Consider the following 27,427-nt stretch of genomic DNA (forward strand, 5'->3'; position numbering starts at 1 on the left):
AGGATGGTCATTTTTATTATGTTAGCTTGTCCCACCCATGAGCAATCAATGTTTTTCCAATTGTTTAGATCTAGTTTTAATTGTGTGGTGAGTGTTTTGTAGTTGTGTTCATATAGTTCCTGTGTTTGTCTCAGCAGATAGATTCCTAAGTGATTTATATTGTCTCGGGTGACTTTAAATGGAATTTCTCTTTCTAATTCTTGTTGCTGAACTGGGTTGGAGATATATAGGAATGCTGATGACTTATGTGGGTTTATTTTGTATCCTGCAACTTTGCTAAAGTTGTTGATTATTTCAACTAGCTTTATGGTTGATTCTCTAGGATTCTTTGAGCAAATCATCATATCATCCATAAAGAGTGACAGCTTGAGGGGGAAGCTGGGTAGCTCAGTGGATTGAGAACCAGGCCTATAGACGGGAGGTCCTAGGTTCAAATATGGCCTCAGCCACTTCCTAGCTGTGTGACCCTGGGCAAGTCACTTGACCCCCATTGCCTAACCCTTACCACTCTTCTGCCTTGGAGCTAATACACAGTATTGACTCCAAGACAGAAGGTAAGGGTTTAAAAAAAAAAAAGAGTGACAGCTTGGTCTCCTCATTGCCAATTTTAATACCTTCAATTTCTTTTCCTTCTCTAATTGCTACTGCTAGTGTTTCTAGTACAATATTAAATAATAAAGGTGATAATGGGCATCCTTGTTTTACTCCTGATCTTACTGGGAAGTCTTCTAGTTTATCCCCATTGCAAATGATGTTTTCTGATGGTTTTAGATAGATACTGTTTATTATTTTTAGGAAAGGCCCTTCTATTCCTATACTTTCTAGTGTTTTCAATAGGAATGGGTGTTGTATTTTATCAAAGGCTTTTTCTGCATCTATTGAGATAATCATGTGATTTTTGTTGGTTTGCGTGTTAATATGGTCAATTATGTGGATGGTTTTCCTAATATTGAATTATCCTTGCATTCCTGGTATGAATTCTACCTGATCATAGTGGATAACCTTTATGATGACTTGCTGGAGTCTTTTTGCTAATATCCTATTTAAGATTTCTGCATCTATATTCATTAGGGAGATTGGCCTATAGTTTTCTTTCTGTTTTTAACCTGCCTGGCTTTGGGATCAGTACCATGTTTGTTTCGTAAAAAGAATTTGGTAGAACTCCTTCTTTGCTTATTCTGTCATATAGTTTGTATAATATTTGGATTAGTTGTTCTTTGAATGTTTGATAGAATTCATTTGTGAATCCATCTGGACCTGGAGAATTTTTTCTTAGGGAGTTCTTTGATGGCTTGTTCAATTTCTTTTTCTGATATGGGATTGTTTAGGTAATTTTTTTCTTCCTCTTTTAGTCTAGGCAATTTATATTTTTGTAAGTATTCATCCATATCACCTAGATTGCCATATTTGTTGCCATATAATTAGGCATAGTAGTTTTAAATGATTGCCTTAATTTCCTCTTCATTAAAGGTGAGGTCTCTCTTTTCATCTTGGATACTGTCATTTTGGTTTTTTTCTTTCCTTTTTTTTTTAATTAGACTGACTAGTAATTTGTTTATTTTATTTGTTTTTTCAAAGTACCAGCTTCTAGTCTTATTTATTAAATCAATAGTTCTTTGACTTTCAATTTTATGATTTCTCCTTTGATTTTTAGTATCTCTAATTTAGTCTTCATCTGAGGATTTTCAATTTGTTCACTTTGTAGTTTTTTTAATTTGCATGCCCAATTCATTGACCTCTGCCCTTCTTAATTTGTTTATATATGAACTCAAGGATATAAATTTCCCCCAGAGTACTGCTTTGGCTGCATCCCATAGGTTTTGAAAGGATGTCTCACCATTGTCATTTTCTTCAATGAAGTTATTAATTGTTTATACAATTTGTTCTTTAACTAGCCAGTTTTGGAGAATTATATTGTTTAATTTCCAATTAATTTTTGATTTATCTCTCCATGTACCCTTACTAATTATTATTTTTATTGCATTTTGGTCTGAAAAGGTTGCATTTATTATTTCTGCCCTTTTGCACTTGTTTGCAATGTTTTTGTGCTCTAATACATGGTGTAAAGATTAACATTTAGGGGAAACTGAGGCAAGATAGACTGAGGCAGGTAGAAATTAGTTTTTCTCTGCAAGGAATATTATATTTTTATGAAGTTTATTAAAGGTTAAGGATTAAAGAAAATACAGAATAAGAAAGCACATGACTAGGCCAGAGAGGCCCAGACAGCATAACCTCACATCATGAAAGAGACCATCTGCTCCAAAATGGAAGTCCAAAAGAGAGAGCCTATTCACAACCAGGTTTAAATACCCCATCTCACTCTCGGCCCAGGTGAGATTACAAAGCATTCTGGGGAAGTGGAGCAAGGAATTCTGGGGATTGAAGTCCTGGATTCGAGTCTATTTTTTACAATGGTCAATTTTTGTGAATGTACCATGTGCTGCTGAAAAGGTGTATTCCTTTTTGTCCTTATTTATTTTTCTCCACATGTCTACTAACTCTAATTTTTCTAAGATTTCATTTGCTTCTCTCACCTCTTTCTTATTTACTTTTTGGTTTGATTTATCTAGTTCAGATAGAGGAAGGTTCAGATCTCCCACTAGTATAGTTTTTCTATCTATTTCATCCTTGAGCTCCTCTAGTTTCTCCTTTAGAAATTTGGATGCTATGCCATTTGGTGCATACATATTGAGTACAGATATTTCTTCATTGTCTATACTGCCTTTTATCAGGATGTAATTACCTTCCCTATCTCTTTTAACTAGATTTATTTTTACTTTGGCTTTGTCAGATATCATGATTGTGACTCCTGCCTTTTTTTTATCAGTTGATGCCCAATAGATTTGACTCCATCCACTTACTTTCACCCCATGCGTATCTACCTTCCTCATGTGTTATTTCTTGTAGACAGCATATGGTAGGGTTTTGGATTCTAATCCACTCTGCTATTCACTTGCATTTTATGGGTGAGTTCATTCCATTCATATTCAGAGTTATGATTACTAGCTGTGTATTTCCCAGCATTTTGATTTCTACTCCTGGTCCTGCCTTTTCTTCTTTCACTGTTTCCTTCTATAACAATATTTGTTTATAATCAGTCCCCCTAGTTCCCACCCTTATTTTGCTTCCCTTTCTACCCCCTCCTTTCTTATACCCCCACTTATTTTTCCCTGTAGCCTTTTTAAAATTTTCCCCCACCCTTTCCCTCCCTTGTACTGCTTCCCTTCCCACCAGTCCATTTGTTACCCTCCTACTCCCCTATAGGGCACAAATCTATTCTCTGCCCCAATGGATTGGATTGTTCTTCCCTCTGTGGATCAGTTCAAAGCATGTAAGAGTTGAGTATTTCCTATCTCCAACCTCTATACCCTTCCAGTGTATTGGTGTTCTCCCCCCTCCTGCCATGAGCTTCTTTGTGACATATATATTTACCCCGTTTCTTTCTTTTCCCATTTCTTTTAGTATTAACCTCTTTTTTTTAGCTCTGGTTGTACACACACACACACACACACACACACACACACACACGTATATGTATTGATTAATGTATATATCTGTATACTTACGTATGTCTTGTCCTTTCATCCTATATAGTTTGTCACTGTTCCCTCTAAGTATAATTCTTCTAGCTGCCCAGGTGATAGCAACAGTTTTTAAGAGTTACCAATGACCTCTTTTCTTATAGGGATATATATCATTTTAACTTATTGAGTCTCTTTAAAAAATTTTGTTCAGTTTTGTTTTGTTTTTCTTTTCCCCCTCTTTTTTAATTACCTTTTGATGATTCTCTTGAGTTCTGTGCTTGGACATCAAATTTTCTGTTCAGGTCTGGTCTTTTCTTTACAAATGCTTGGAATTCTTCTATTGTGTTGAATGACCATACTTTCCCCAATAAGAATATAGTCAGTTTTGATGGGTATTTGATTCTTGGTTGTAGACCTAGTTCCCTTGCTTTCCAGAATATCATATTCCATGCCTTTTGGTCCTTCAGTGTGAATGCAGCCATATCTTGTGTTACCCTCACTATGTTTCCGTGGCATCTGAATGGCTTCTTCTTGGAAGCTTGTAATATCTTTTCTTTGGTCTGATAGTTTTTTAATTTGGCTATAACATTCCTGGGTGTTGTCAGTTGGGGATTAAATACAGGAGGTAATCTGTGGATTATTTCAATCTCCTCTTTCCCCTCTTGTTCTAGGATATCGGGGCAGTTTTCCTGAGTAATTTCCTATAGCATTATGTCCAGGTTTTTTCTTTTGTCATGGTCTTCTGGTAGACCTATGATTCTTAAATTGTCTCTTCTAGAATGATTATCTAAATCATCTGTTTTGTGAATGAGATGCTTCATATTATTTCTCAATTTTTTCATTCTTTTTGTTTTGTTTTATAGTGTCCTGCTGCCTTGTGAGATCACTTAATTCCAGTTGTTGTATTCTGATTCTTAAAGACTGGATTTCATCCCTGGCTTTTTGGTTATCCTTTTCCTTCTGGTCTGATTTTCTTTGAAGGTCATCTTTCATCCTCTTTACCTCATCTTTCATCTCCTTTGCCTCATCTTTCATCGCCTTTGCCTCATTTTCCAGCTGGTTGATTTTGGCTTTCAAGACACTATTTTCTTATTTTAGTTCAAGTGCCTCTGTTTCCAGATGACTTATCTTAATTTTTAAGTTCTTTTCCCAATTGTCTTCATCCTCTCTTAATTGTGTTTTGAGTTCTTCCAAAGCCTGTATCCAATTCACTGGGATTTCTGATTTATTGTTTGCTGATCTCTCCCTCTCTGTTCCATTTGCTGAGTTGAAGCTGTCTATTGTAGTTTCTTTCTTCTTTTTCTGTTGTTTGCTCAAATTCACCCCTTCTTTACTCCCTGTATTTGTCTGTGCTATTGCTCCTCTCATTTTTTTTTTGGTTTGGGGGGGGCTTCTGTCAGTCTCCCCTCTTGGAGCTTTAACAGGAGATCTCTCAGTGTAGTCTCTGGTGGAGGTCTGTTGGGGTTTGAGATTCCCTGTCCTCTGAAGGCTTTTGATTGGATTAAAGTCCAGCAGTCAATGAGGATGGGTGTGGAGCCTAGGCTTCCCTAAGTTCTGGAGACTTTTGATGGGTTTAAGTTCAGCTTCGTTGGGCTGGGTATGCTCTGAGTCCTAAACTTCCTGGAAGGCTGGAGCAAATATGGAGGATCTCCACAGCTCTGGCCAGGCTGCCAGGTCTGTGCTCCCTCTCTAGCTTCTTCCCCACGGTCTGTGTTGGATGCTCTGAACTTGGCACAGTCCTGCTCGCAAGGTACACCTTCCAGACCAGCACCTTTGCCCACCCAGAAGTTCCTGCTGCTGCTGGAGTCTCAGAGCTCTGGGTGGGAGGAGGGATGGGTCCTGGGAATTTCCTTCTGTCTTCCCCTTAAACCCGAATGTTCTCGCAAGAGGGTTCCTTGACTCTGTCTTATTGTAAGTTTGCTTTTCAGTCCCCTGGGAGCATTCAGTTTGTTATCGGTTAGGAAGGGTATTCAGAGGTCTGAACTTCTGCTCCTTCTAGGCCGCCATCCTGACTCTGCCCTAGTAGAAGGTATTGAATCCATTGAGTGACTTTAGAATGTTCCAACTAACTGATTTTCCTTATTCAACCCTATGTAATTAAATAAATAACATAAAATTTAGGTTTTACAACTGAAATGCTATAATTACCTTTGAAGGGTTTTAGGGAAGAAACACAGGGGGAATAACATTTAAATATTTTGATTTTATTTAGTAGTAACAAGGAAGGGAGAAAGGAAGAAGGGATAAGGAAGAAATCTTAACTTCTTTTACCCTATATATATATATATACGATCTGACTTATTCTATCTAATCTCTAAGTTATCTAAAGGCAAAGTCTATCAGGGACCAGTATCTTACAAAAGACTCCTTGGTGAGCAAAACCCCAGAAGATATGTTCACAAATGGTATTCCCCCAGTTATATCAGCTTCTCAATCTCTGTTCAGCAGAAGACTGAAGTCTGACTACTTTTCCACAGCCAAAGATATTCGCAGGCTTGTAACTTGAAAGATCCCCAAGATGCTTCAGAAAACACACCTGTCTCCTTCCTTTCCCAGGTTCAGAGTGACTGTCAGTTGCTCAACTTTCCCTCAGGGATTCCACTTTACCAGGCTCCAGGAAAGATTCTGATCTCATGCACTTGTCAATCATTCTTATGTACTTCCCAATGCAACAGAGTAAAGCATCAGGGTCTGGAAAAGTCACTCCCCTCACACCCCAAAGCCCCTTCCCCTTTCTTACACTGTCATAAATCACAATTCCTCTGGCAACCTCTGCAATGACTACAGTTCTCTTGAGGAGTTTGATCAATAGAAGCATCAGCACTACTGGAGCTTCTATTACTCCAGTTTCTATTTCCAAACTCCCAATTCTTTCTCTTACAATTGATTGCTAGAGGACTTGTCCTTTGGCAGAAAAAATATGGCATACTGACTCTCTAAATTTGGGGACATTATCCGTGACTTGAAGACTCCTCACTATTAGTTTCTAGAGCCAATATTGATTCTGCCATTTCTGATAGTCAATCAATGTATGTGGCAGGATGTTCCCCTTTATTCTGCATGAGTTTATCAAACCTAGCCCATGCATTTGGCTTCAAGCAACATTGCTTTATAGCCTGGAGCAAATCTTCCCTACATTTCCTCAGGTATGACATGCTAGTAGGGTTTGCAAAATCTAGATCTTCCCTTTGCTCCTCAGTTGGCCAACTAGTTAGGTTGTTATCAGTCTTTTCAAGGAATTGTCTTTGCTCATGAGGGCTAAACAGTTCAGAGAGGAGAAACTCTACATCTTCAAAATCAGGGTCAAAGATTCTAAAAGCATGTTTCAAAAGGTTGTTCTATGAAATTTGGAAAATGTCTTTTTAGGGATTCCTGTGATGTAAATCGTCTGTGGTCTTTAGATTGTAGTACACCAGTTGTACTTGAGAGCTTGGTGACCTCCTTTAAAGGACGAATCTCTTCTGGTTCAGTCATAGTGTCCTTGTCACCTTCATTTCCCTTAACATTGACCTTAGATATCTGCCTTCCTCTCTTTTTCGTTAGGTACACTATCTGCCTGTCCATTGTTCTTGTCTTTAACCTGATCCAACCCTTTTTCCTTGATCAATTCCTCAAACAAATTCTTAATGATGTTTTCCAGATTATTATTAACAACCAGTATATTTTCTGCCTTTTGGGGGATCACAAATCTGTATTTTTTTTTCAAATAGGTTAGAGTCTGTAAGGCTGCCATAATGATAACATCAGCTTGAGCCAAGATCTGCCATAGTATGGTGTCAGTCTGAAAAGGCATTTGCAGAATAAACATTGTTGTGTTGGCAATGTAATCCAGTAAATCAAATATCATGTGGGTTATTTTACTATAAAGTATGTTGTAGGCCCAGAATCCAGCAATAGCTGCCATCACAACTCCACAGATAACCTGCTTAAACATCTTTCCTACTGGTGTTTCTTAGGATTGTGCAGTTCAGTCATTTAGGGGTGCCAATCTGTAATAGATAGTAATACTGAGGGTGTATATTGATTGATACTGGATAACTAATAGATCAAGTTTTGCCTACCCTCCTCCTCTTTCCTCCCACTTCAGAAGCCTTTCAGCTTCCTCTCTCCCTTTCCCTTTCAATCTTCTTCTAAGTTACTCAGGGTGAACTATGATACTTTAGAGAAAATACTCTTCTTTAACTCAATAAGGGTTTATTAGGGAAGACAGGACAAGGAAGGAGGATAAAGTAAGAGGGATAGGTTTCCCTATTCTCTAAAATGAGGGTTATGAGGATACTGGGGAAATGGCAATACAGTCACTAGCAGAGACAGCCAGGGAGATAAGAGGACAACAGTCTTTCTTCTTCTCTATCAGCCAGATAAGTATCAGAGATACAAAAGGTTCTTCTCCACCATCAGCCACCAGCCAAAGCCTCAGCTTCTTCTCCCCAACTCCGTCAGAAGCCAAAGGCTTCAGTCCCCAAGCCTCTCAGCCCAGTTCAGAATGACTTGGCTCCAACTGTCTTTTCCTGGTAATATTCCAATGGAATCTTCATTTTGATTGACAGCTTCTGTCTCCAGCCTTTTGCCCTTTGCATGCATTGTAAATTCCCTTCCACACTGAGTCAGTCTGATAAGGGAGCTATGACTTCCTCTACTGCAGACATTAAAACAGAAGCCAAGACAGATGTTTCTTTCCCCATCTTGTTTAAATTTTTCCAATTTCTTCTTTTCAGCTTTTTTCCTTTTCTTCTCTCTCACACCTTTTAAAAACATATACAGCTATACATTTCAAATGCTTTATGCTCATAATAGACCAGTCTGAACAATGCTTGTGAAAAGAGTATCTTATTTTGAGGAAGGAGTGAAACACAAAGTGATGGAGTTATGAGTATCAATGGATTTAATGGGATCCAAATCTTGGAATCTTTTCCTTGGTATATACTTGATCATAAAATTGGTTGGGACACTTATCTTCTTGAGTACATCATCAAACATTTACCAGTTTTCTCGATGAGTAGAGCAAAACTTCTCTAACATCATGTAACCTCACATAGTGCTCAGGCTTATTCAGATCCATTGTGGGCCCTTTAATGTCCATTGTTTCCCATCCTCATTCTGAGGATTGGCAGCCTCAAAAATTGCCCATTATTCTCCCTCAGAGAGCAAGATCTGCATCAAACATTACATCACCCCAGCTCAGATTAAAACCCTGAAAAATGGCTTCAAATTGTGTTAACAGCCCCTTAGGATTTGTGTCCAATATGGCCGTCCCTTTGCCATAGGTTAATGTCATTTGGACCTAAAGGGATGTCATCTTAAAATCACCACATTGCCCTCAGAGGAAACATGTCCTTAAGAGTCATTATTTCTCACTAGTCTAGTCTAGAGACAGAAGAGCAGAGAGGAGTAGTGGGAGAGGAGGCTGAGACAGGAGCTAAGTGAGGCGGGGCACCAGAGGCAGGAGAGACTATAGGAGCTGAGAGGAGAGGGACTTCACAGAACAAAGGGGTTTTAAAAAAGAATGTATTTTAAAAATCAAGATATTAAAATTTTTTTTTTCAAATAAAAAAATTTGTAGCATCACCTTTTGTAGCAACAAATAACTGTAAATTGATGTCCCTTGATGACTAAACTAGTTGTGGCATGTGAATAATGGGGTATTACTGAACTATAAGAAATGAATATAAAGAAAACATGGGAAAATAAACGAACTGATGCAAAGTGAAATAAGCAAGAACAGACTGCCCTCTGCATGCATAACATAAATTCCAATAGAAATGAAAAGAATAACCACAACATAATCAAAAGTAAACGCTGCAGAATTAGGATGACTAGGTTTAGTTCTATAGAAAAGACGATAAAAATCACCTCACTCACTTTCTTTGCTATTGGGCTACTATGGATGTAGAATATGGCATATATCAGAATTTTTTGGATCTATTTGGTTAATTTTGCTGAAATGCTTCCCCTTCTCTCCATTTCTCTCTCATGTTTATTTTTTGTAAGAGATGGCTTTTTGATAAGGGGAAGACAATACACCGGGAAAGGTAGGTGACATTTAGACAGACGATATTGATAAAAATTTATTAAAAAAAAAAGACATACTGACATAGCACTTCTATGGAATTAAGGAAAACATGAATAACTAAGGACATATTTATAATAAAAATATTAAGAATATTCACACATAAGCATAAAATGACTTGACTATGGTACTCACATGGTTGATTTTTTCCAATACATAATACATAGGAAACAAATCAAAAGTACCTTTCAAGACTATTCAGTTTTATTGTCAGTGATAACATGTACAAGACTATGATTTTACAGTTATTGTTTGTTTTGTTTCCCTAAATATCCTTTGAAAGATTATGAATATGCATTAAAAAAATAGATTTACATTTCAGAAATGTAACACATTCAGGAAGCCCTCTGTAAACATATACTTCTTCCCACTTTTTTTCTATGATTCCCATATAACTTAATTTATGACATCATAAATTTATAAACTGAATCTGAGCCATTACAAGAAAAAAAAATGGAAGATTGGATGCACTAAATTGCTTTTCATCTTCAGGCCTAAGAGTTAAATATAAAATTTGTTATATTTAAAAGCACACCAAAAGAGGCCATTTTCTAGAGAAATTAGGAGTCTAAAAATATTAACATGCACTTTTTATGTTCTTGATATTGTAGGTTATTAAACCCTGCCTTCCTTTACCCCCTTCATTCCCCATATCTGAGTGATTATAAATTCTACAGAACAGATTTGGCCACTACGTATTCTTCTTATATACAAGAAATTTTCCAGTGAATTCCACATGTGTTTGAATGATGTGGTGAAAATATTCTGCCTATGTGTTTTAAAAACAATAGTGGAAGGAGCAGGACCCTTTTAAAAAAAGCATATGCATGTCATAAAAATAAGTAATGATAAAAAAGAATCAATAACACTAGTTCTTTATTCTTATATTGTCCTTTCTAAAAATCCCTCTTTACTGCACCACTGAATAATAAAACTATTAGAATAAAGATAATATCACAAAAATGACTTTAAGAAGGCACAGCTTAACAAATCTTGATATTTGGCCTATTTAATCTTTGTGTAATGACCTGAAATCTTCTTCTTTAAAAAAAAAAAATTAAAATGTAAACTTTAAAAGAATTTTCATCCAATGAATAAAGACTTATTTCTTAATTTCTTATTCAGCAACCAAATTATCTTTACTTAATAAAATAAATGGTAACTTGCATGTTGGTAACATTAATTTATCTTATCATAAATACATTATTACTGAGGTCTCTGAATGATGGAGGACAAATCTTAAAGGGCAAAACATAACTAAAATATTCTCGTTAGCTTTAGATGATTCAAACAGCAACTGATAGCTGCTTCTGAAATTTTTATTTTTAATAAAAAAGTGATCTAGTTCACATTATTCATTGTCAGCTAAATTGTTTAAAAAACTAAGTCTTTTAGTTATAATAGTAGAGACTATAAGAAATTAACATGCTCCTGTACAAAACAAAATTAATGCACACAATGGATTTAAATAAAAATTGACACACTCAAGGGATCTCTGAAATTCTGCCAACTTTCAGCCCAATGAAAAGTAAAACCATAAAGTTATTATGCATAAACAATTCAAAACTAGAGTTTATAATGGAAATGTCAACAAGTCATAACTACTACATCAGTGTTGATAAGTTTCCACTATACTTTCAACTAGGCATAGCAAATGTGCAACACTTGACAGACTGTTTATAAAATTAAAGCTTTCAAAGCTATAAATAAAGAATACATAAATAACAGCATATTATTTGTAAACCAATGGGATTGTTAAAAAAAAAAGGAATAAAGACATGAACTAAACAATTATCTGATAATATTTCAATAAGCTACTTTCCACTAAGTATAAAGCTATGGTTTTATAATTTTACATTGCTGTAAAAAGTATTTTCATTCCATATTTATGACGAGTATGCAATCTTCAAATCTTCAAGAGATCCCTCCATGAAGTCAGCTTGTCATATTTTCAGCAGCCTAGAAAGAGAAATAAGATTCAATACAGTGAAACCAATAAGAAATATTTTGGAGATAAAGATTTTGGTAATTCAAAGGGTCATTTCTTAAAATTGCATTTAATATGTTGTAATGTCAATAATATATTTAAGTTATTATGTAAAAATTTTGATTTACATCCTTTATGCTTCATCTTTAGTGGTATATTTCTAATTTTCACCAACTTTGCTATTTTACTTGGCCAAAACTATGAAAACGATTCATCAGTGATTAGTGAAACATGAATAAATTTAAAAGCATTAATGAATTCATGCTGAAGGGTGTAGCAAGGAAAGGTAAAAGTAGCAAGAGAATGATTGACAGAAATTGAAACATAGAATCTTTCCTGAGATGGTTGGACAGATATCAGGAATCCAAGTTGTGGTGTTCTCAGATGGAATCAGCAACGTAGAAGTCTGCTCTCCAGTAACTGTCCACCAGAAGACTGGAGATTTCCTCTCACCCATGGCCAGTTGATCCTCAAAGGCCAGTTCCTTGATGGATGGATTATCAGGATGTCTCAGCTACACACCTTTCTCCTCCTCCTTTCAGCTCATGTCAGATGACAAACTGCTCCTTGGAACTCTGACTCAACCAGCTCAGGAAAGATTCTATGTCTCAAGACCTGTCAATCATTCTCTTGCTACTTTTACCTTCCCTTGCTACAAGGGCAATACAGCCCCCATAGATCACTGGCTTTGAAGCCAGAAAGAATTGGGTTGAAGTCCTGACCCCAACAAATACCGAATATTTAACCCCAGAAATTCACTAAATTTCTCAATGTTTTAGGCAGTGTGGTAGAGGCATGGAGAGAGAGAGAGAGGACTTGTAAGCCAAGATGCAAGAAACAAGCTGGGGACCTAACCTGCCTGTCAGTCAAGAGGAAGGTTCCAAACGGAATGTTCCCAGGAGTGGCAGTTGGGGGTTTCTGGCCACAGAGAGGAGAAGCAGCAAAAAACTTGGCTTTTGAGTTGGTCTCAGGGCTCTGGGCAATTGAAGCTGACCAGGGGAGAAACTTTGGACTTTGTTTCCCTCTCTGGCAGTTGAGGCTGTCTGAGGACCCTTGTAATAAGACTGACTTGGTTGGGGGGGTAGCTCTCTGACCAAGGGAGAAACCTCTGAGATTTGACAGACCAACAGTTGGAGGAAAGCCAGGCTGAAGGATAGATTTTGAACTTTGTTTCTCTCTGGGGTAAATCTGAGAGACCTTGCTGGCTTTGTGAAGAAGAAGAAAGAAGATTTTAAACAGCTGTTGTCCTCCATCTCTCTAACTATCTTAGAGTCACAGTTTGTGACTGGACTACTTTCTCAAACCCTCAAATTCTCCCTCATTTTAAATTAGGGACATCCTCATCCCTCTTACCTCAGTTTCCCATCCTGTTATCCCAATAAACCCCTTGACTTGAAAAAGGAAAAGAAAAAGAGTATCTTTATAGTATAGGGGGGAGGGAAGAAGCCAAAGGCTTCAAGAAGAATTGGGAGGTGAGGGAGGCAGAAAGGAAAGGGCTGGAGAAGGGAGGGAGTGAAGGGGGAAGGAGGTAAGAAAGATATATTGATCCATCAGCCATCAGTAGGGATCAGTAGGCAAACCCCAGAGCAGTTCCCCTGTGTGGCAGCATCCCTGTACTAGCATCCCTCAGCATTTTCTCATTCCTAGCTCCATTACAAATAAGCAGTTTCAGGTTCCCCTCTAACAGTTCTTTAGTAAGCCAGAGTACATCTAGTTAGTTCAACCAGAAACAGTTTCCTCAGATCACCTATTCTATTTCAGCAGTTCTATAGTTGCAGAAAAGGTGCTGACATTCACTGGTAGGGATATCCTAATCAGGTAGTTCTTTAGGTCAGTGAAATTACAGGTCCAGTTCCTATTACTGAATTCCTAGTAGCTTTTTGTCACTACGTATCTTCTTAATTAACTAATACTAACACCATAACCAGCACTAGGGGTGGAGACGGAGGAATCATTAAATTTTTGGCCATTACAAATGTGTCCTCATACTGGAAGAGTTTGAGATCTATTTATCAAAATGCAACTGGTTTGGGGGAAAATCAATCAACATAAACACCTATACCAAGTACTAGACTAAAAAAAAATTTTTTTTAAACCCTTACCTTCCATCTTGGAGTCAATACTGTGTATTGGCTCCAAGGCAGAAGAGTGGTAAGGGCTAGGCAATGGGGGTCAAGTGACCTGCCCAGGGTCACACAACTGGGAAATGTCTGAGGTCAGATTTGAACCTAGGACCTCCCGTCTCTAGGCCTGGCTCTCAACACACTGAGCTACCCAGCTGCCCCCTACTAGACTAAATATTGAGGATAAAAAGAAAGGTACAAACAGTCTTTGCTCTGAAGGCAACCATATTATCAAGGGAGAGACAAGATATAAATAACAGGTCCATATAAGATATGTACAGAGGTGATGGGAGAGAGAGGTCACTGCAGTGGGGATGAAACCAGCAGCTGGCTGGGGAGTGGGAAAGGTCTCCTGCAGAAGCTGAGTTTTCAGGTGACAGTTGAAGCCTAGTGAACTACAATGAAGAGATGAGGAAGGGCAAGGGGAGAAAAGGAAGGGAGATAGGAAGGATGGCCAGTGTAGAGGGAATTTCCAAGGCAATGCAAACAGAGTAGAATTGCTAACATGTAGAATTCATGGAGGAAAGTATAATCTAAGATTGGAAAAACAGAAAGTGGTCAAACTATTATGTCAAACAAGAATTTCTATTTGAACCTGGAGGGGCTGGAACAGAAACAGGCCCAAGAGATTAGGAAGACAGCTATTGCCAGCATCTGGGCAAGCATAGTGGAAACTGTGGGAGGAGAGAAGGGTATGTCCAAGAGACATTATGAAGGTGGAAACAAGACTTGGTAATGGACTGGAGATGTGGCCAAGAGTGAAGAGATGAGAATGATAGTGTGGCTATGAACATAATACCACCTTCTACTGACCCAATTTGTTGTTAGTGCTAACCTTTTCAAACTACTTTGTAACTATTTTCTTTGTATTTATGTGTTATTGTCTTCTTCATTAGAATTGAGATTTTTAAAAGGTTTTGTTAAGACAAGAAGTTCTGAGTTCAAACCTGACCCAAGACATTTTCTAGCTATATGACCCTTGGCAAGTCACTTAACTCCCACTACCTAGCCCTCAACACTCTTCTGCATTGTAACCAAGACATAGGATTGACTTAAGACAGAAGGTAAGGGTTTTACAAAAAAGTTTTGTTGTTCAGTGGTTTTCACTTGTACCCAATTCTTTATGACCCCCATTTGGGGTTTTCATGGCTAAGATACTAGAGTAGTTTATCATTTACTTCTCTAGTTCATTTTACAAATGAGGAACTGAGGCCAACAAGGTTAAGTAACTCACCCATTTTAGTGACTCATATTTCATAAGTCTTCCCAAATTTCTCTAAATTCTTTATGTTTTAAGATTCTTATTATACAGTAATAATATATTTATGTACCAGAATTTAGCTGTTATCCAAGTTATTCTCCTAATATCTTAGGGAGCTAGTTTTACCTTTCTAGGGCTACTTGCCCTTTTATCTAAATTTTTTTGGGAAAAGAGTTTTAAACTTTTTGAATGGAAGTAAAATTAATATTTGTGCACCACAGCTAATGTCATAGGCCACATTTGAACTAAGGAAGATGAATTTTCCTGACTCCAGGCCCAGCACTCTATCCCTGTACCATCTGGTTACCCCTTCTTTTAAGTAGGGAGTTTCCTTTATTATAACTGTATCTACACTATCTAGTACAGTGTCTGGTTCATAGTAAGAACTAGGTAATAGGGGAGTCCAGAAGTGGGGAAAGTCTGGGAAAAAAAGATGTGTTGTTTTAGAAATGTTGAATTTGGGATATATAAAGAGGCAGTGGATAACATGGCACTCTGACTGAGGAGAGAGAAGAAGATAATATATAAAGATCTGGAAATCATCTGAGTACAGATAAGTCAATCAATGAAAGCTGCCAAGATCCCTAACTAAGAGAACATAAAGGGGAAAAAAGGGGGCTCACAAAACAAACTTAAGGGACTTAATGTGAAGAATCAGCAAAGGAGACAGGGAAGCAGTGTTTAGACAAGCAGGAGAACTAGGAAAAAGCAGTGTCAAGAAAACCTAGAGAGTACATATGAAGAGGGTGATTAACAATCAATGTCATGGACACTTGAAGGATGAATACTGAGATAGTCATTAACTTTGGCAATTAAGATCATTAGTAGTTTTGAAGAGAATCATTTCACCCAGAGGTCAGAAGTCAGATTGCAAAGGGTTTTAGAAGAGAAAGAGAGGAAAGATGGTAGAGGAAAAAAGCATAGATGATTTTCTCAAGTTCAGCTCAAAAGATAAATGATAACTAGTGGGGAGTAGGATCAAGTGAGGGTTTTTTAAGTATAGGGGAAACAAAGATAGATTTGCAAAAGCAGAAAAGGACTCATTAGGTAGAAAGTAGTTGAAGAAAGAATGGGGATGCTAGTAGGGTGCAATGTAGTGGAAAAGATTGGAGGGGATGGATCCAAGAATACACATTGGCTTGGTAAGCAGAAAGGTCACTTAACTTCTTCAAGACTATTCAGCAAAACCAATAAAATGGCATTGTTTGACAATATGCATAATATTCCAAATAAATATCACCACATCTGCAAAAAGGTAACATAGATACATCAATTCTTCAGTGTCAAGCTTGGTCATTAGTAGTGTCAAATTCAGAGTCTTTTGGGAGGTGGGGAGAGAAAAGGAATTTTTTATATTATTGAATTCATTATGTATGTTTCACTGGTTCTACTAACTCAACTCATCATTTCATATTTCTCTATTTTTCTTTCCCATATTTCTCTAAATTCTTTATATTTTAAGATTCTTATTGTACAGAAACAATATATTTATGTACCACAATTTAGCTGTTATCCAAGCTATTCTCCTAATGTCTTAGGGAGCTAGTTTTACCTTTCTTGGGTTAGTTGCCCTTTTATCTAAATTTTTTTGGGGAAAAGAGTTTAACTTTTTGAATGGAAGTAAAATTAACAGTCACCTTTAGTGCTTCTGTGGCCTTTCGAAGTTCTTTAATAACAGAGGATAAGGCCTCTGGGTTTATTCCTTGCTCACACAGACGTACACAAATAGAGAGTGTTTCCATATCCAAGCCGGTATTCAATATTCTTGAGATCTCAAGCAGAACTGAAATAGATACACAAAAGCTTTTAAAAGTTAGATATATTAAAATTTCAATGTATACAAACAGTATATTTTATAGTCCAAATATTATACCACAAGGTTGTAATCTCTTGAGGAATTTTGGAATTAATATTAGAATTTAGTAATGCTCTATATTTAATAATTCTAACTTTTCAAAATACATTCATATCTATTATTTTATTTATAAAAATCATAACAATTCTGTGGGATCAGTAAACATGGCGATATTATCTTCATGTGACAAATGGGACAACAGACACTGCAAGTTAAATCATTTGGCTCAGACATTTAAGGGATTGAGTTCTTCTGATTCCTGGCCTCTGCTTTAGATAATGCTTCCTAAAGTTAAATTAGTAAGACATAAATTCAAATGACTATTAATTCTGCATTAGGAATAATTCAAATGTTTTCACCAAGTCACTTAACCATTATAAGTTTCAGTTTTCTCATTTTAAGAAAAAGTCATCTAGTCCATTATCTTTGTAAGACCCCTTTTCTAGCTACGATTTTGTAATGTGAGCTGTTAATTTCTTCCCTTTAATAATTACTAGAAACCATTTATACTTATTTTATAAAGCTGGAAATAAATTATTTAAATATGATAAAATTTTATTTCCTCAAAAGTATTTTACAACTTGGATCTTCTGATATTGTTTTATTAATTTGTTTATTATTGCTGGGCAAACTGGGTCCCATTCCCCAGAGTTAGATAAAAAAAACAGCTTATGAAAACCCTGAAATCAAAAGATTCTACCAACTCTTCCATTTTTCCTTATATGATCTACTCGTGATGAAAGATATTAAAAGGGTACCAGATTCTTATGATCTAATTTAGCATAAGTCTTGTACCGACTCAACTCTTGGGCCACTGTGAAAGAGTCTGTAGTTCTAGACAGTTAATTTCCTACCTCGAGAGTACCTGTGGACCTTCATTTCCCAGAGTGAGAGAGATAACAAAATAAAAACAATTCTACTAAGGGAAAAAAAAAGCTAAGTGTCTGAAGAGAAAAAAATGTGGATATATGGAAAATTCACCAATTAAACAAACAACTCATAATGAAAAAAAATGAACAGATGATAAAACAAAAGCATGGCACAGTACTATTAGCATTGTTAGCAGTCTGAAAAGCCCAAAATAAGCTGAAGCCAGTAAGAAAAGTTAAGGCCACCAAAAGATGTTTGGTTTCTTCTTCCCAACCTCACCTCTACAAACTATAATAAGAGAAAGAGAGATAGTAAGCCCCTTGAGGACAGGGATTTTCTTTTACCTTTTATGGTTATCCCCCATTCTTAGCAGAGTCTGGGCCATAATAGGCACTTAATAAATCCTTACTGGTCGACTGCTTAGAGAAGGGATAGGACCACTGCTTAGGACAGAATTTGATAACTGATAAAAAGAGGGTTTTTTTGGATGAAAGAAGTCAGAAATAGAAATGGCTAAAAGGGAGTTGGGTACCCAAGAAAGCAAGGAAATAAAAGTGGATCCCAGAGAAATGGAAGATAAAAATGCTGAGCAAAAGTCAGTGATATTTCAATTATGGAGAACACAAGAGGTAACAGAGGATTGGAGAAGGGCAAATGTTCCGATCCTTCCCCAAAACTCTGAATGGTAGGCCAGTTCACTTTATTTAGATTCCTAGAAATATTTTCTACCACAGATCATTAAGGTGATTATTTGTGAATATCTAGAAAGTAGTTAATTATGACTTCACTGAGAATAAATTTGCCAGACTAAAATTATTTTCTTTTGATTATGGGTTACTAAACTGATAGATTAGAGCAGTGATGGTGAACCTTTTAGAGACAGAGTGACAGACCCTGCCCCCACCCCACCTCCTAGATTGAGTGCCATGCTTGCCCTCCCCCCCTTACCCCAGACAGGGCAAGAAAGTGCTCCCATTGGGCAGCTGGGCACAGGGGCCAGTGATACAAAAAAATGTCATCAGGCATGGTGGAAAGGAGGCGGGGAGCAGCTCCAGCCAAGTCCTCTGCCTTTCTAGTAACAAACGGGGGCAGGGTCTCCATGTGCCCATCTTTGGTTACAAACCATAGGATCACCATCATTAGATAAGAACAATATTTCTTAAACTATGCTTTAAGGAACTCTCTTAAGTTTGTTTGTAGAGGATTTTACTACAAGATTTCTGCCAGAGTTTTGTTTAAATAGAAGGGTTCCAACACTGTGAAAAAGTTTAAGGACCAACCACTGGGATAGAGGATTGCTATAGATACATTTTACTTAAATTTAAGCTAAATGTTTTTTTATCTCCAAAATTCTGTCATTTGAGACGTTTACCATACTTAGGGTCATTAATTTAATAACAGAAAGAACTTCAGAGGTCATCTAGTCTCTTTCCTCTTCCCTATTTTTCAAATGATGTAACTAAGGCCCGTAGAGAATAAGTGATTAGTCAAGTATAAGCAACAAACTCAGGTTTTGATCCCAGGTTCTCTGCCTCAAATATAGTACTGTGTACACTCACCAGGTCTTAAGGAAAAAAACTGTCAGGAGTCTTATGGTGCTTGTTACAGATGTGGGGTATATTTCCTCCAGCAATAACCTGGAAGTTGTTCTTTTATATTCCCCCATAGGCATGTAGGTGGTGCAGAAGATAAGAGTCCTGGGCCTAGAGTCAAGAACATCTGAGTTCACTCCAGATTCAGACATTTACTAGCAGTGTAACCCTGGGCAAGTAGCTTAACTCCTATTTGCCTCAGTTCCTTACTCTGTAAAAAGGGTACATACAGGCAAAGGAAATGGCAAATTACTCCAGTATCTTTCTCAAGAAAATCCCATGGACTTCATCCATGGAGAGACAGTCAAATATCGATGAACAAAAAAAATATTCTCTTACAAATCCAAAATCAATTCAATGGATAGTTATTGAGTACCTATCAGAGAAGGCACTACAGGGATACCAAAGTGGGTAAGGCAGAAGATCTCTTATGTCCCCCTTTCCAGCACTAAATCCAAAATGTTTTTCCTTATAACTCTGTGAGGGAGATACTGCAAATATTATAATTTCATTTTACAAATGAGGAAAATGATATTCAAATAGAGGTTTTGCCTTAACCATAGCTGTATTAATAACCATCATACGTGACCTGAACCCAAGGCTGTTGCACAAATGAATAAAAAAAAATTTATTAACCGCTGTCTATGTGCTGGCACTGTGCTAGATGTAGATGTTAGGGATACAAATACAAGAAAACAAGAAAATTCTTGCCCTCAAGGTAACTATGTTTTAATGGGAAAAAGACAACATATGGGAGATATACAGCAACAAGTCATGAAGATAGCTGGAGAGCAACATGATTGTTCTGGGTCTACATCAGCAGAGAAGCCCAGAGTGTCAATTCCCAAGGAGAGGCTAAAACACATTAGTAGTTGGAGGTGGGGGTGGTTGGGTCCAGGGTCACCAACCAGAAGCCGTATCAGATGTCCAATATTCTTTCCACTGTATTATGAAGGAAGAAAAGTAGGTGAAAGAAAGTGAAGGTTCTAAGGGGGTCGGGGGAAGCAAACAAAGCAAAGGGATATAGGAACCTCATGTCTTTCAGATTAAATAATCAAGTAAAAACAGGTGTTTAAAATATTTCTTTCATGTACTTTTTAACGGATTGTTGCAAAAAGGCACAAATCTACAGCTAAAAGTTTTTCAAAGTAATAAAACTTGGTTATACTTAGGCATAAAAGGTATCTTTCTCATTTCTAAATCACAGTTTAGAATAAAATTATAATAGAGTAAAATTACTAAACAACTTTTCACTATACCACTGATGGAGATGCTTTAAATTTAAAGGAACTTCACACAATACCTTTCATATACAACTATTGGTAGTAAATCTTTTAACCTTGAAAACTTGTAATTAACTGAAATGTGAATGTGTTTATAGCAGAATGTGTCAGTATTATATATCACTTACAGTTTCATTAAATAAAAAAATTCTAGTAGCATTTTTATGTCCAACAGAATGAACCTAAAAATATAAAGGTAATAGATCAGAGTTTAACCAAAGGCTACAGTGCTCCGTGGTGTCTTATTTTAGCATCCAAGTCTTACTGATATGGTCTGTTATTAGCACTTAGTAACAGTGATTTATATCAAGATTCTCTACATTCTAGTCTAAGGTTAGACCATTTATACTCTAACCTGCCATGCACTATATGAAAGCATTTGCTATCTCTGGAGTTTTATAGCTTTGCCAGAAACATTCCTTTGCTGCTAAAGTGGTCTGTTTCCTCTTTATATGATCAGGTAAAGTACTATATTAACTTTTACTGTGAGTTCCAAATTGTTAAAAAAAAAATCCCCCTTTCCCCAAAGTTCAATCATGCTTATTCTACTGATTTCATCAGTCACCATATTCCAAAGCAAAGCTAGAACACTGGTGGAAAGAAGAAAATAATTTTATGTACTAATGCCATTATCAATCAATAACCATTCATTAAGCAATTACTATATGCCAGGTAGTGTTGAGGGAGCTTACATTCAACCAGAGGAGACAATAAATACATATGAGTAAATATAGAATAACCAAAATAAAATAGCTATAAACAAGGTAATTAAATAAAAGGAAGTTAAGGAGGGACAGTACTAAAAGTTCAGAAATCAGGAAAAAGGCTTCCTGAAGGAAGTAGTAACTGGGCAGCATCCTGAAAGAAAGGATTTTATGAGGTGGAGGTGAGAAGGGTATACTATAGCAAAGTTCCGGAAGACTGATACTGACTTAGAAAGTTACAAATTAACATTATGTTGAATTGCATTTTTACTTATTTTATTAAACATTTCCAATTACATTTTAATCTGGTTCTGGCTGAACCTGGGACTTTTGCTAGCCATTTGCAACCCTGAGGAAATGCATTGGGTCTTTGGACTTGACTTAAAATCCTTTCTCAATCACTAGCTCTACTGAGTTACAAATTCTCTGTCCATCACTTTCTTCATAAAATAAGGAGGTTGAATTTGCTGGTCCCTGAGGTTCTTTTCAGGTCTAAATTTCTGATCCTTTTAATGTATTTCAAGTATGGGAACAGCCAATGCAAATGGGCAGAGATGAGCAATGGTCCTATGTGTGAGGAACAGAAAGACCAGGTTGGGTGAATTGTAAGGGATTAGAGTGAAGAATGATATTCAATGAGGCTGGAAGACTAGACTGACAAGTTGTGGAAGACTAGACTGACAAGTTGTGTAAGACTTTAAAAGTTAAATGGAGGAGTTCATATTTTATTCTAGAGGCAACAGGAAGCCAGTGAAATTTAGAGGATGACATCATGGTCAGGAATGTGCTTCATGAAAATCACTTTCACAGCTTTATGGAGGATGAACTAAAATGGAGAGAAACAAGTTAGACCAATTAGAGGCTATTGCAATAATTTAATGAAGTGGTCTATGTGAGCAGAGAGAAGCCATATGAAAGATGTTATGGAGACAGAAATAATATGATTTGGCAACTGGATGGATATGTGGAGTGAGTTGAGTATAAAGTTAACATACAAACCTGAGAGACTGGAAAAAATAATGCCTTAGAAACAAACAAGAAATTTAGAAGAGTAGGCTGGAGGGTGGGAGGAGGTAGATAATGAATTCTGTTTGGCATATGTTGAGTTTAAGAAGTCTCTGGAATGCATTCAGTTTTTAAATGCCTAAAAATGGTGGGTGAGGGTGAACTCAGGGGAGAACCTTGGACTAGATATGTTGATCCAGGAATTATGATCAGAAGTGATAATTAAACCCATGGAAGCTGATGATTATAGAGAAATGAGAAGAGGAAGCTCAGTGTTGGGAACACTCATAGTTATAAAGCATGCTATCAATGATAACACAAAAGACTAAGAAGGGGTAGTAAGAAAGGTAGAAGAATGAAGAGATGGAACAGTATTACAAACCCTCTCAGTGATGGCTAAGGGTCCTAGGCTATCTCCATTAAAATGAATCATCTTCATAGAGATATTCATTGAAACCATGGGAACTGATAGATCACCAGTTAAGAGTGCATATAGACCAAATAGAGGGACAGGGAGAAGAAAGCCTGGAACTGATACTTTAGTTAGAGAGTAGCATATGAATGAAGTCACCAAGAGTTTGAGAAAGAGCAGGAAAACCAATGGATACAAAAGGCCATTGGATTTGACAATTAAGCTATCATTAGTAAGTTATAAAGAACTTTTTATTACTTGAGTGATGAGTTTGTAAGTCAGTCAGATTTCAATAACTGCTGAGAAAAAAAGTAGGAGGCATTGAGAGTAAATAACTTTCTAGAAGTTTGGCTGTGAAATGTCAGATGCAGAGAATGAAAAGATGGTAGATTTCAGTGAGGGTATTTTTTTTTTTAAGGATGGGGACCTGTGGGTATACTTGTAAAAATATTAATGAGAAAGACAAAGTACGAATAAATGAGGTGAGTAAAGACGGTCAAGTCCAGTTGATAGTATTTACTAAGCATCTACTATGTCTACGACAATGGAGATACAAAAAAAGAAAAAAAAGAGACCGAAGCTTCTGTCTTAGAATCAATACTAAGTATTGGTTGCAAGGCAGAGAAGGGATAAGGGCTAGGTCGATGGAGTTAAATTACTTGCCCAAGATCACAGCCAGGAAGAGTCTAAGCTAAATTTGAATTCAGGGCCTCCCCCTTCTACAGACCTGGCTCTGTATTCACTGAGCCACCTGGCAACCCCCCAAAAAGCTATATTCAGGATACGGTGGAAATAAACAACACTTCCACAAAGGTAAAAGTGAGTGGAAATCAGCACATTTTGGTTCTGTTGTGTGTTAGGAGACTGAGTAAAATTGTCATTTATATAAGCTACTATTTAAAATACTTCGGCATAATGAACTTCCTTCTATCATAAGAACTATGCACTAACCCGTTTGTCCCTTTCCACTTCAACGCCTCTATACAGTCACATGTTCTTTTCAATTTCATCACACCAATACCCACACAAACAACAGTTTTTCACCCTCACTTTTCGTACGCATAAAAACACACACAAGTACACCTTGCCTAGCCCTACGTAGCTCACTACATCCTAGTGCTGGGCTGCATTGGTGTCCGCTTCAAAGCTAACAGCTAGAGGAGGTGGGGGAGAAGGCGGGAATGTCCCCAACAGGGATCCAACCGGGGTGGGGAATAATGGGTCATTAGCGGAACGGGCACGCGCACTCCGGGCCCGGGCGCGTGAAGGTGACGTGAGGTAACGGGACAACGCGCGCTATCACCCACGCAGAAGCGAAGGAGACACCTCTCGAAGGCAAGGCGTCGACCGACTCGGGGTATCGGGTGAAGCGGTCCGGGCCAAGGAGCGACTAGTCTCAAGCTTCCAATAGAACCACAACTTAGGGTGGGCCCCGAGTCTGCCTACGAACTCGGGAGGAGTGGAAGGGATGGGGACAGGAACTCACCGTCCATGGTCTCTCTCACAGCATTCAGGTTGGCTGCCGCGGTCGCCGCGGCGGCAGCACTGGTATTACTCCCTGCCATTGCGACTGCCCGCCAAGGCGGGGGAAAAGCGGGAGAATGGTTTGACCCGGAACAGGAGGGAGTGCCGGTTCTCCCGGGCAATCAGGCCGCACGTTGTCTCCTTACGCTGGTGGAAGCTCCGCCCCTCGCGCTATGTCTCTGCCGCCGTGAGGTGCTCCATAAAGTTGCGTTCATTTGAATCCCTGGGCCTCGTTACTATGGGGGCGTGAAGCGCGAAGTTTCCTTTCGAATTTCTTACGCGGTTGCCCTCTGATTGGCGAGTTCGAGGACGGCTCGGCAACGCGATTGGATGAGCTCCCGGAAGCCCCGAGCCCTGGTTGGCTCTGGGCACCGCGAAATCTGGGAGTTAAAGAGTAGCTGGCTGCCGCTGCCACGGCGGCTGCTGGACCCTGCTCCTGGGAGAACCACCTGGATCCCTGATCTCTGCCGATCCCGATTGCTGGGGTCGTGACTTCTCATCCGCAACATATAGGTACACGATTTGGAGGGGCCGCCCCCTCCAATTTCCCAATTGTAACGAGATCGCCTTTTCCCGGGTTTCTTGCTCCCCTGCCTGCTGGTCTTTCTGCGACTAGAGTCCAGGTCCTCAGAATCGGGGAAGAGGGGAGAATATCTCTATGACCTGACTCTTTCTTACCATTCTGAGGTTGCCTTTGTGGCACACCTAGGAAGATGCAATTCACCTTGCTGGCACCTGGGTATCCATCCATCCCTTCTCAGGCTTGGGATGGAGGCAAACTTGTGTCGTGCCATGAATTGTTTCACAACTTGCCTATCCCGGGGAATGAGAGCCAGTAAATGGCCGAGCCTGACGATTCATATTGTTTTGGAGGGATCTGTTGAGCCTACGTTGGGATAGAAGAGAAAAAAAGGGATGGGGGAGATGAGGCTCTGGTGCAAATGTGCTTGGCCTTTCTTGAAATAGGTTGAGAGCTCTATTGATAATCTTCAGTTTGTCCTGTATGTTCTTGTTTTGTACAGTTATTTTTATGTTCTGCCCTATTAGATTGGGAGCTTCTTTAGAACAGGGTTTGTCTTCAGCCTTTCTTTTTATCCCCCTTTCTTACTTAGCATAGTCCTCGGCATATAGTAGTCCTTGAATAAAACATTCATTGATTGACCAACTGTAGCTGGGGGAAAGATTTTGCTGGAATGCCCCAGAGATTTTAACAACAGAGTTAAGCAGTTAGAAGTTTGAGATGATTGATTAGGTATGTGGCAAAGTTCCTCTGTGTGGAAGAAAAAGGGTTACCTTTTTTCACTCTAGATGATGTTTGGCCACTCTTTTCTTGGAAGCCACATTTTAAACCATTATAATAATTTCTTATTTTGTAAAGGATTGTTTCTTGAATGCCATTGTCAAATTTTAATAACAGGAAATTCATGATCCTATTTTTTTCCTTTCAGTTTTATCACTGTGCTATGGGAGATGTCAAAGAAGCTAAAATGCAAATAACACCTGAAACTCCAGGGAAGATCACTGTTCTAAATCCTTTTGAAAGTCCAAGTGATTATTCTAGTCTTCAAGAGCAAATTGTTTCCAGCCCTTCTGTTTTTAAATCAACAAAGTCTTCATCAGTAAGAATTGTCATATAACTTATAAAAAAAATACATTTAAATAAAAATATTTCCTCACTACAGTTAACTGTGACATTTAACAAACATGTTTATTAATACCAGCAATAATAACAATGTCTTACATTTATATAGTGCTCGGTTTTAAAGCACTTTGTCTCACAGCAACCATGTCATCAGCAGCATATTATCTCCATTTTACAGATGAGTTCATTAAACTCAGACTTGCCTACAGTCATTTCTCTAGTAAGTGTCAAAGCTAAGTTTTCTGCTTTCAAAGTGCACATCTGTCTACATTGTTGCCTCCCTTTTTAGAGTTTGAGAAAAATATGAACATATTTAAGCTTCCTAGGTTTTAACCAAAAGTAGTATTGAATAAAACCTTGTAGATGGCCTAAAAAAAGTAAACATTCTTCCAACTTCATTTTTTAACATGACAAACTTTATCAGAACATCCTGATCTTACAAATGCTATGATGATGATAATGCATTTAAATTGCAATAGATTGGGATTAAATTTTTTATTGAATTTCAGGCAAAGGTCTCTGATCTCCTACTACGGTAAAACCTCTAGAGTCTCAATAATTATACCAAAAGCATAAATTCTGGTAGTTTGATTCATAGATGAGTCAGATCAAGTACAGAGAAACTTATCAACAAGAGGTGATCATTAAACAATGAATTATTTGTCCATGATGATCTCTGAACCAGATAATTCAATGGATTTGTGATCTCTTCATTGTAGGCATTTCTTTCAGATATCCATTCTGCATCTCATCAATGTGTCCTCTTCTCGGCAGAATGGGCCATGGCTCCCTGAGAGCCCCATTCAAAGTGATGGGATCTTTCTCTACATCTCTTGAGGGTAGGCTTCCTACAATGAAAAACAAAGGCTATCATTCATATGTGACTTACAGCAATTTAGTATGATTTGCACCTGGAGTTGGAGTCTAGAAGACCTAAGTTCAAAACCTACCTCTGACACTTCTTAGCTTTTTGATCAGTTAAGTAATTAAACCTCCATGAATTTCATTTTCATCTTGCCTCATGAGGCTGTTGTGAGACTTGAGATCATGTAAATTGCATTACAAAAGTTAAAGCACTATATAAATGTCAACTATTTGTAAGGCCACATGGTATAGTGGTTGGAGTGCTTGACCTGGACTGAGATAAATCTAGGTTTTAAATACTACCTCTTACCATTTAATGGCTAAGTATGTATTCCTGGGCAAGTCACAGTGTCCTGAGATTTGTTTCTTTGGTTTTAAAGTGGAGTTAATAATACATTAAATAACTTCTTTACCTCATCCTGAGGTTCTAATTTGGTGATATGTATAAAATGCTTTACAAACTTTAAAGTACTATACAGATTTTGGTTGTTATCATAATTTCTCTCTTCCCACATTATTTTATTACCCATCTTCCTGTAATCCATTTCAGTGACTTCCTATATAACTTCTTTCATGTGGTTCTTCTTTAGTGATATGTTTTATTTAACTTACTTTGCAGATAGGGAAACTGAGACATACAGAAAAGTTATCTGATTTGTTGAAAGTTACATAATATGGGCAGCTGAGATGTGCAATGGATATGAGTGC

At 37.7% G+C, this 27,427-nt stretch overlaps 2 protein-coding genes across 3 annotated transcripts in view; one reads left to right on the top strand and one right to left on the bottom strand.

Annotated features, from left to right (window-relative positions):
* Positions 1–9,582: 9,582 nt before the first annotated feature.
* On the bottom strand, positions 9,583–24,389 carry MZT1 (mitotic spindle organizing protein 1). Its single transcript, XM_001362260.4, has 3 exons — positions 24,176–24,389; positions 16,606–16,751; positions 9,583–11,556 (listed from the first exon to the last, which is right to left on the bottom strand). The coding sequence occupies exons 1-3, from the start codon at positions 24,252–24,254 to the stop codon at positions 11,533–11,535; spliced, it is 249 nt and encodes an 82-aa protein (XP_001362297.1). The 5' UTR covers positions 24,255–24,389; the 3' UTR covers positions 9,583–11,532.
* A 139-nt stretch (positions 24,390–24,528) lies between these two features.
* Positions 24,529–27,427, top strand: part of BORA (BORA aurora kinase A activator) — a 51,389-nt gene continuing 48,490 nt past the window's right edge. For both annotated transcript variants that reach the window (XM_007501437.3, XM_007501438.3), the window contains exons 1-2: positions 24,529–24,726; positions 25,662–25,832. In XM_007501437.3, coding sequence (XP_007501499.1) covers positions 25,677–25,832 — 156 coding nt within the window. In that variant the 5' untranslated portion in view covers positions 24,529–24,726; positions 25,662–25,676. The remainder of the gene's footprint in view (positions 24,727–25,661; positions 25,833–27,427) is intronic.

This window comes from Monodelphis domestica, chromosome 8 (genome assembly GCF_027887165.1).
Source record: "Monodelphis domestica isolate mMonDom1 chromosome 8, mMonDom1.pri, whole genome shotgun sequence".
In the NCBI taxonomy this organism is placed as follows: domain Eukaryota; kingdom Metazoa; phylum Chordata; class Mammalia; order Didelphimorphia; family Didelphidae; genus Monodelphis; species Monodelphis domestica.

Coding starts and splice junctions, on each gene's coding strand:
- MZT1 (XM_001362260.4), bottom strand. CDS start 24,254: ATGGCAGGGAGTAATACCAGTGCTGCCGCCGCGGCGACCGCGGCAGCC. Junction 16,752..24,175: donor TGTGAGAGAGACCATGGACG/GTGAGTTCCTGT, acceptor TATCTATTTCAG/TTCTGCTTGAGATCTCAAGA. Junction 11,557..16,605: donor AGGCCACAGAAGCACTAAAG/GTGACTGTTAAT, acceptor TTCTCTTTCTAG/GCTGCTGAAAATATGACAAG.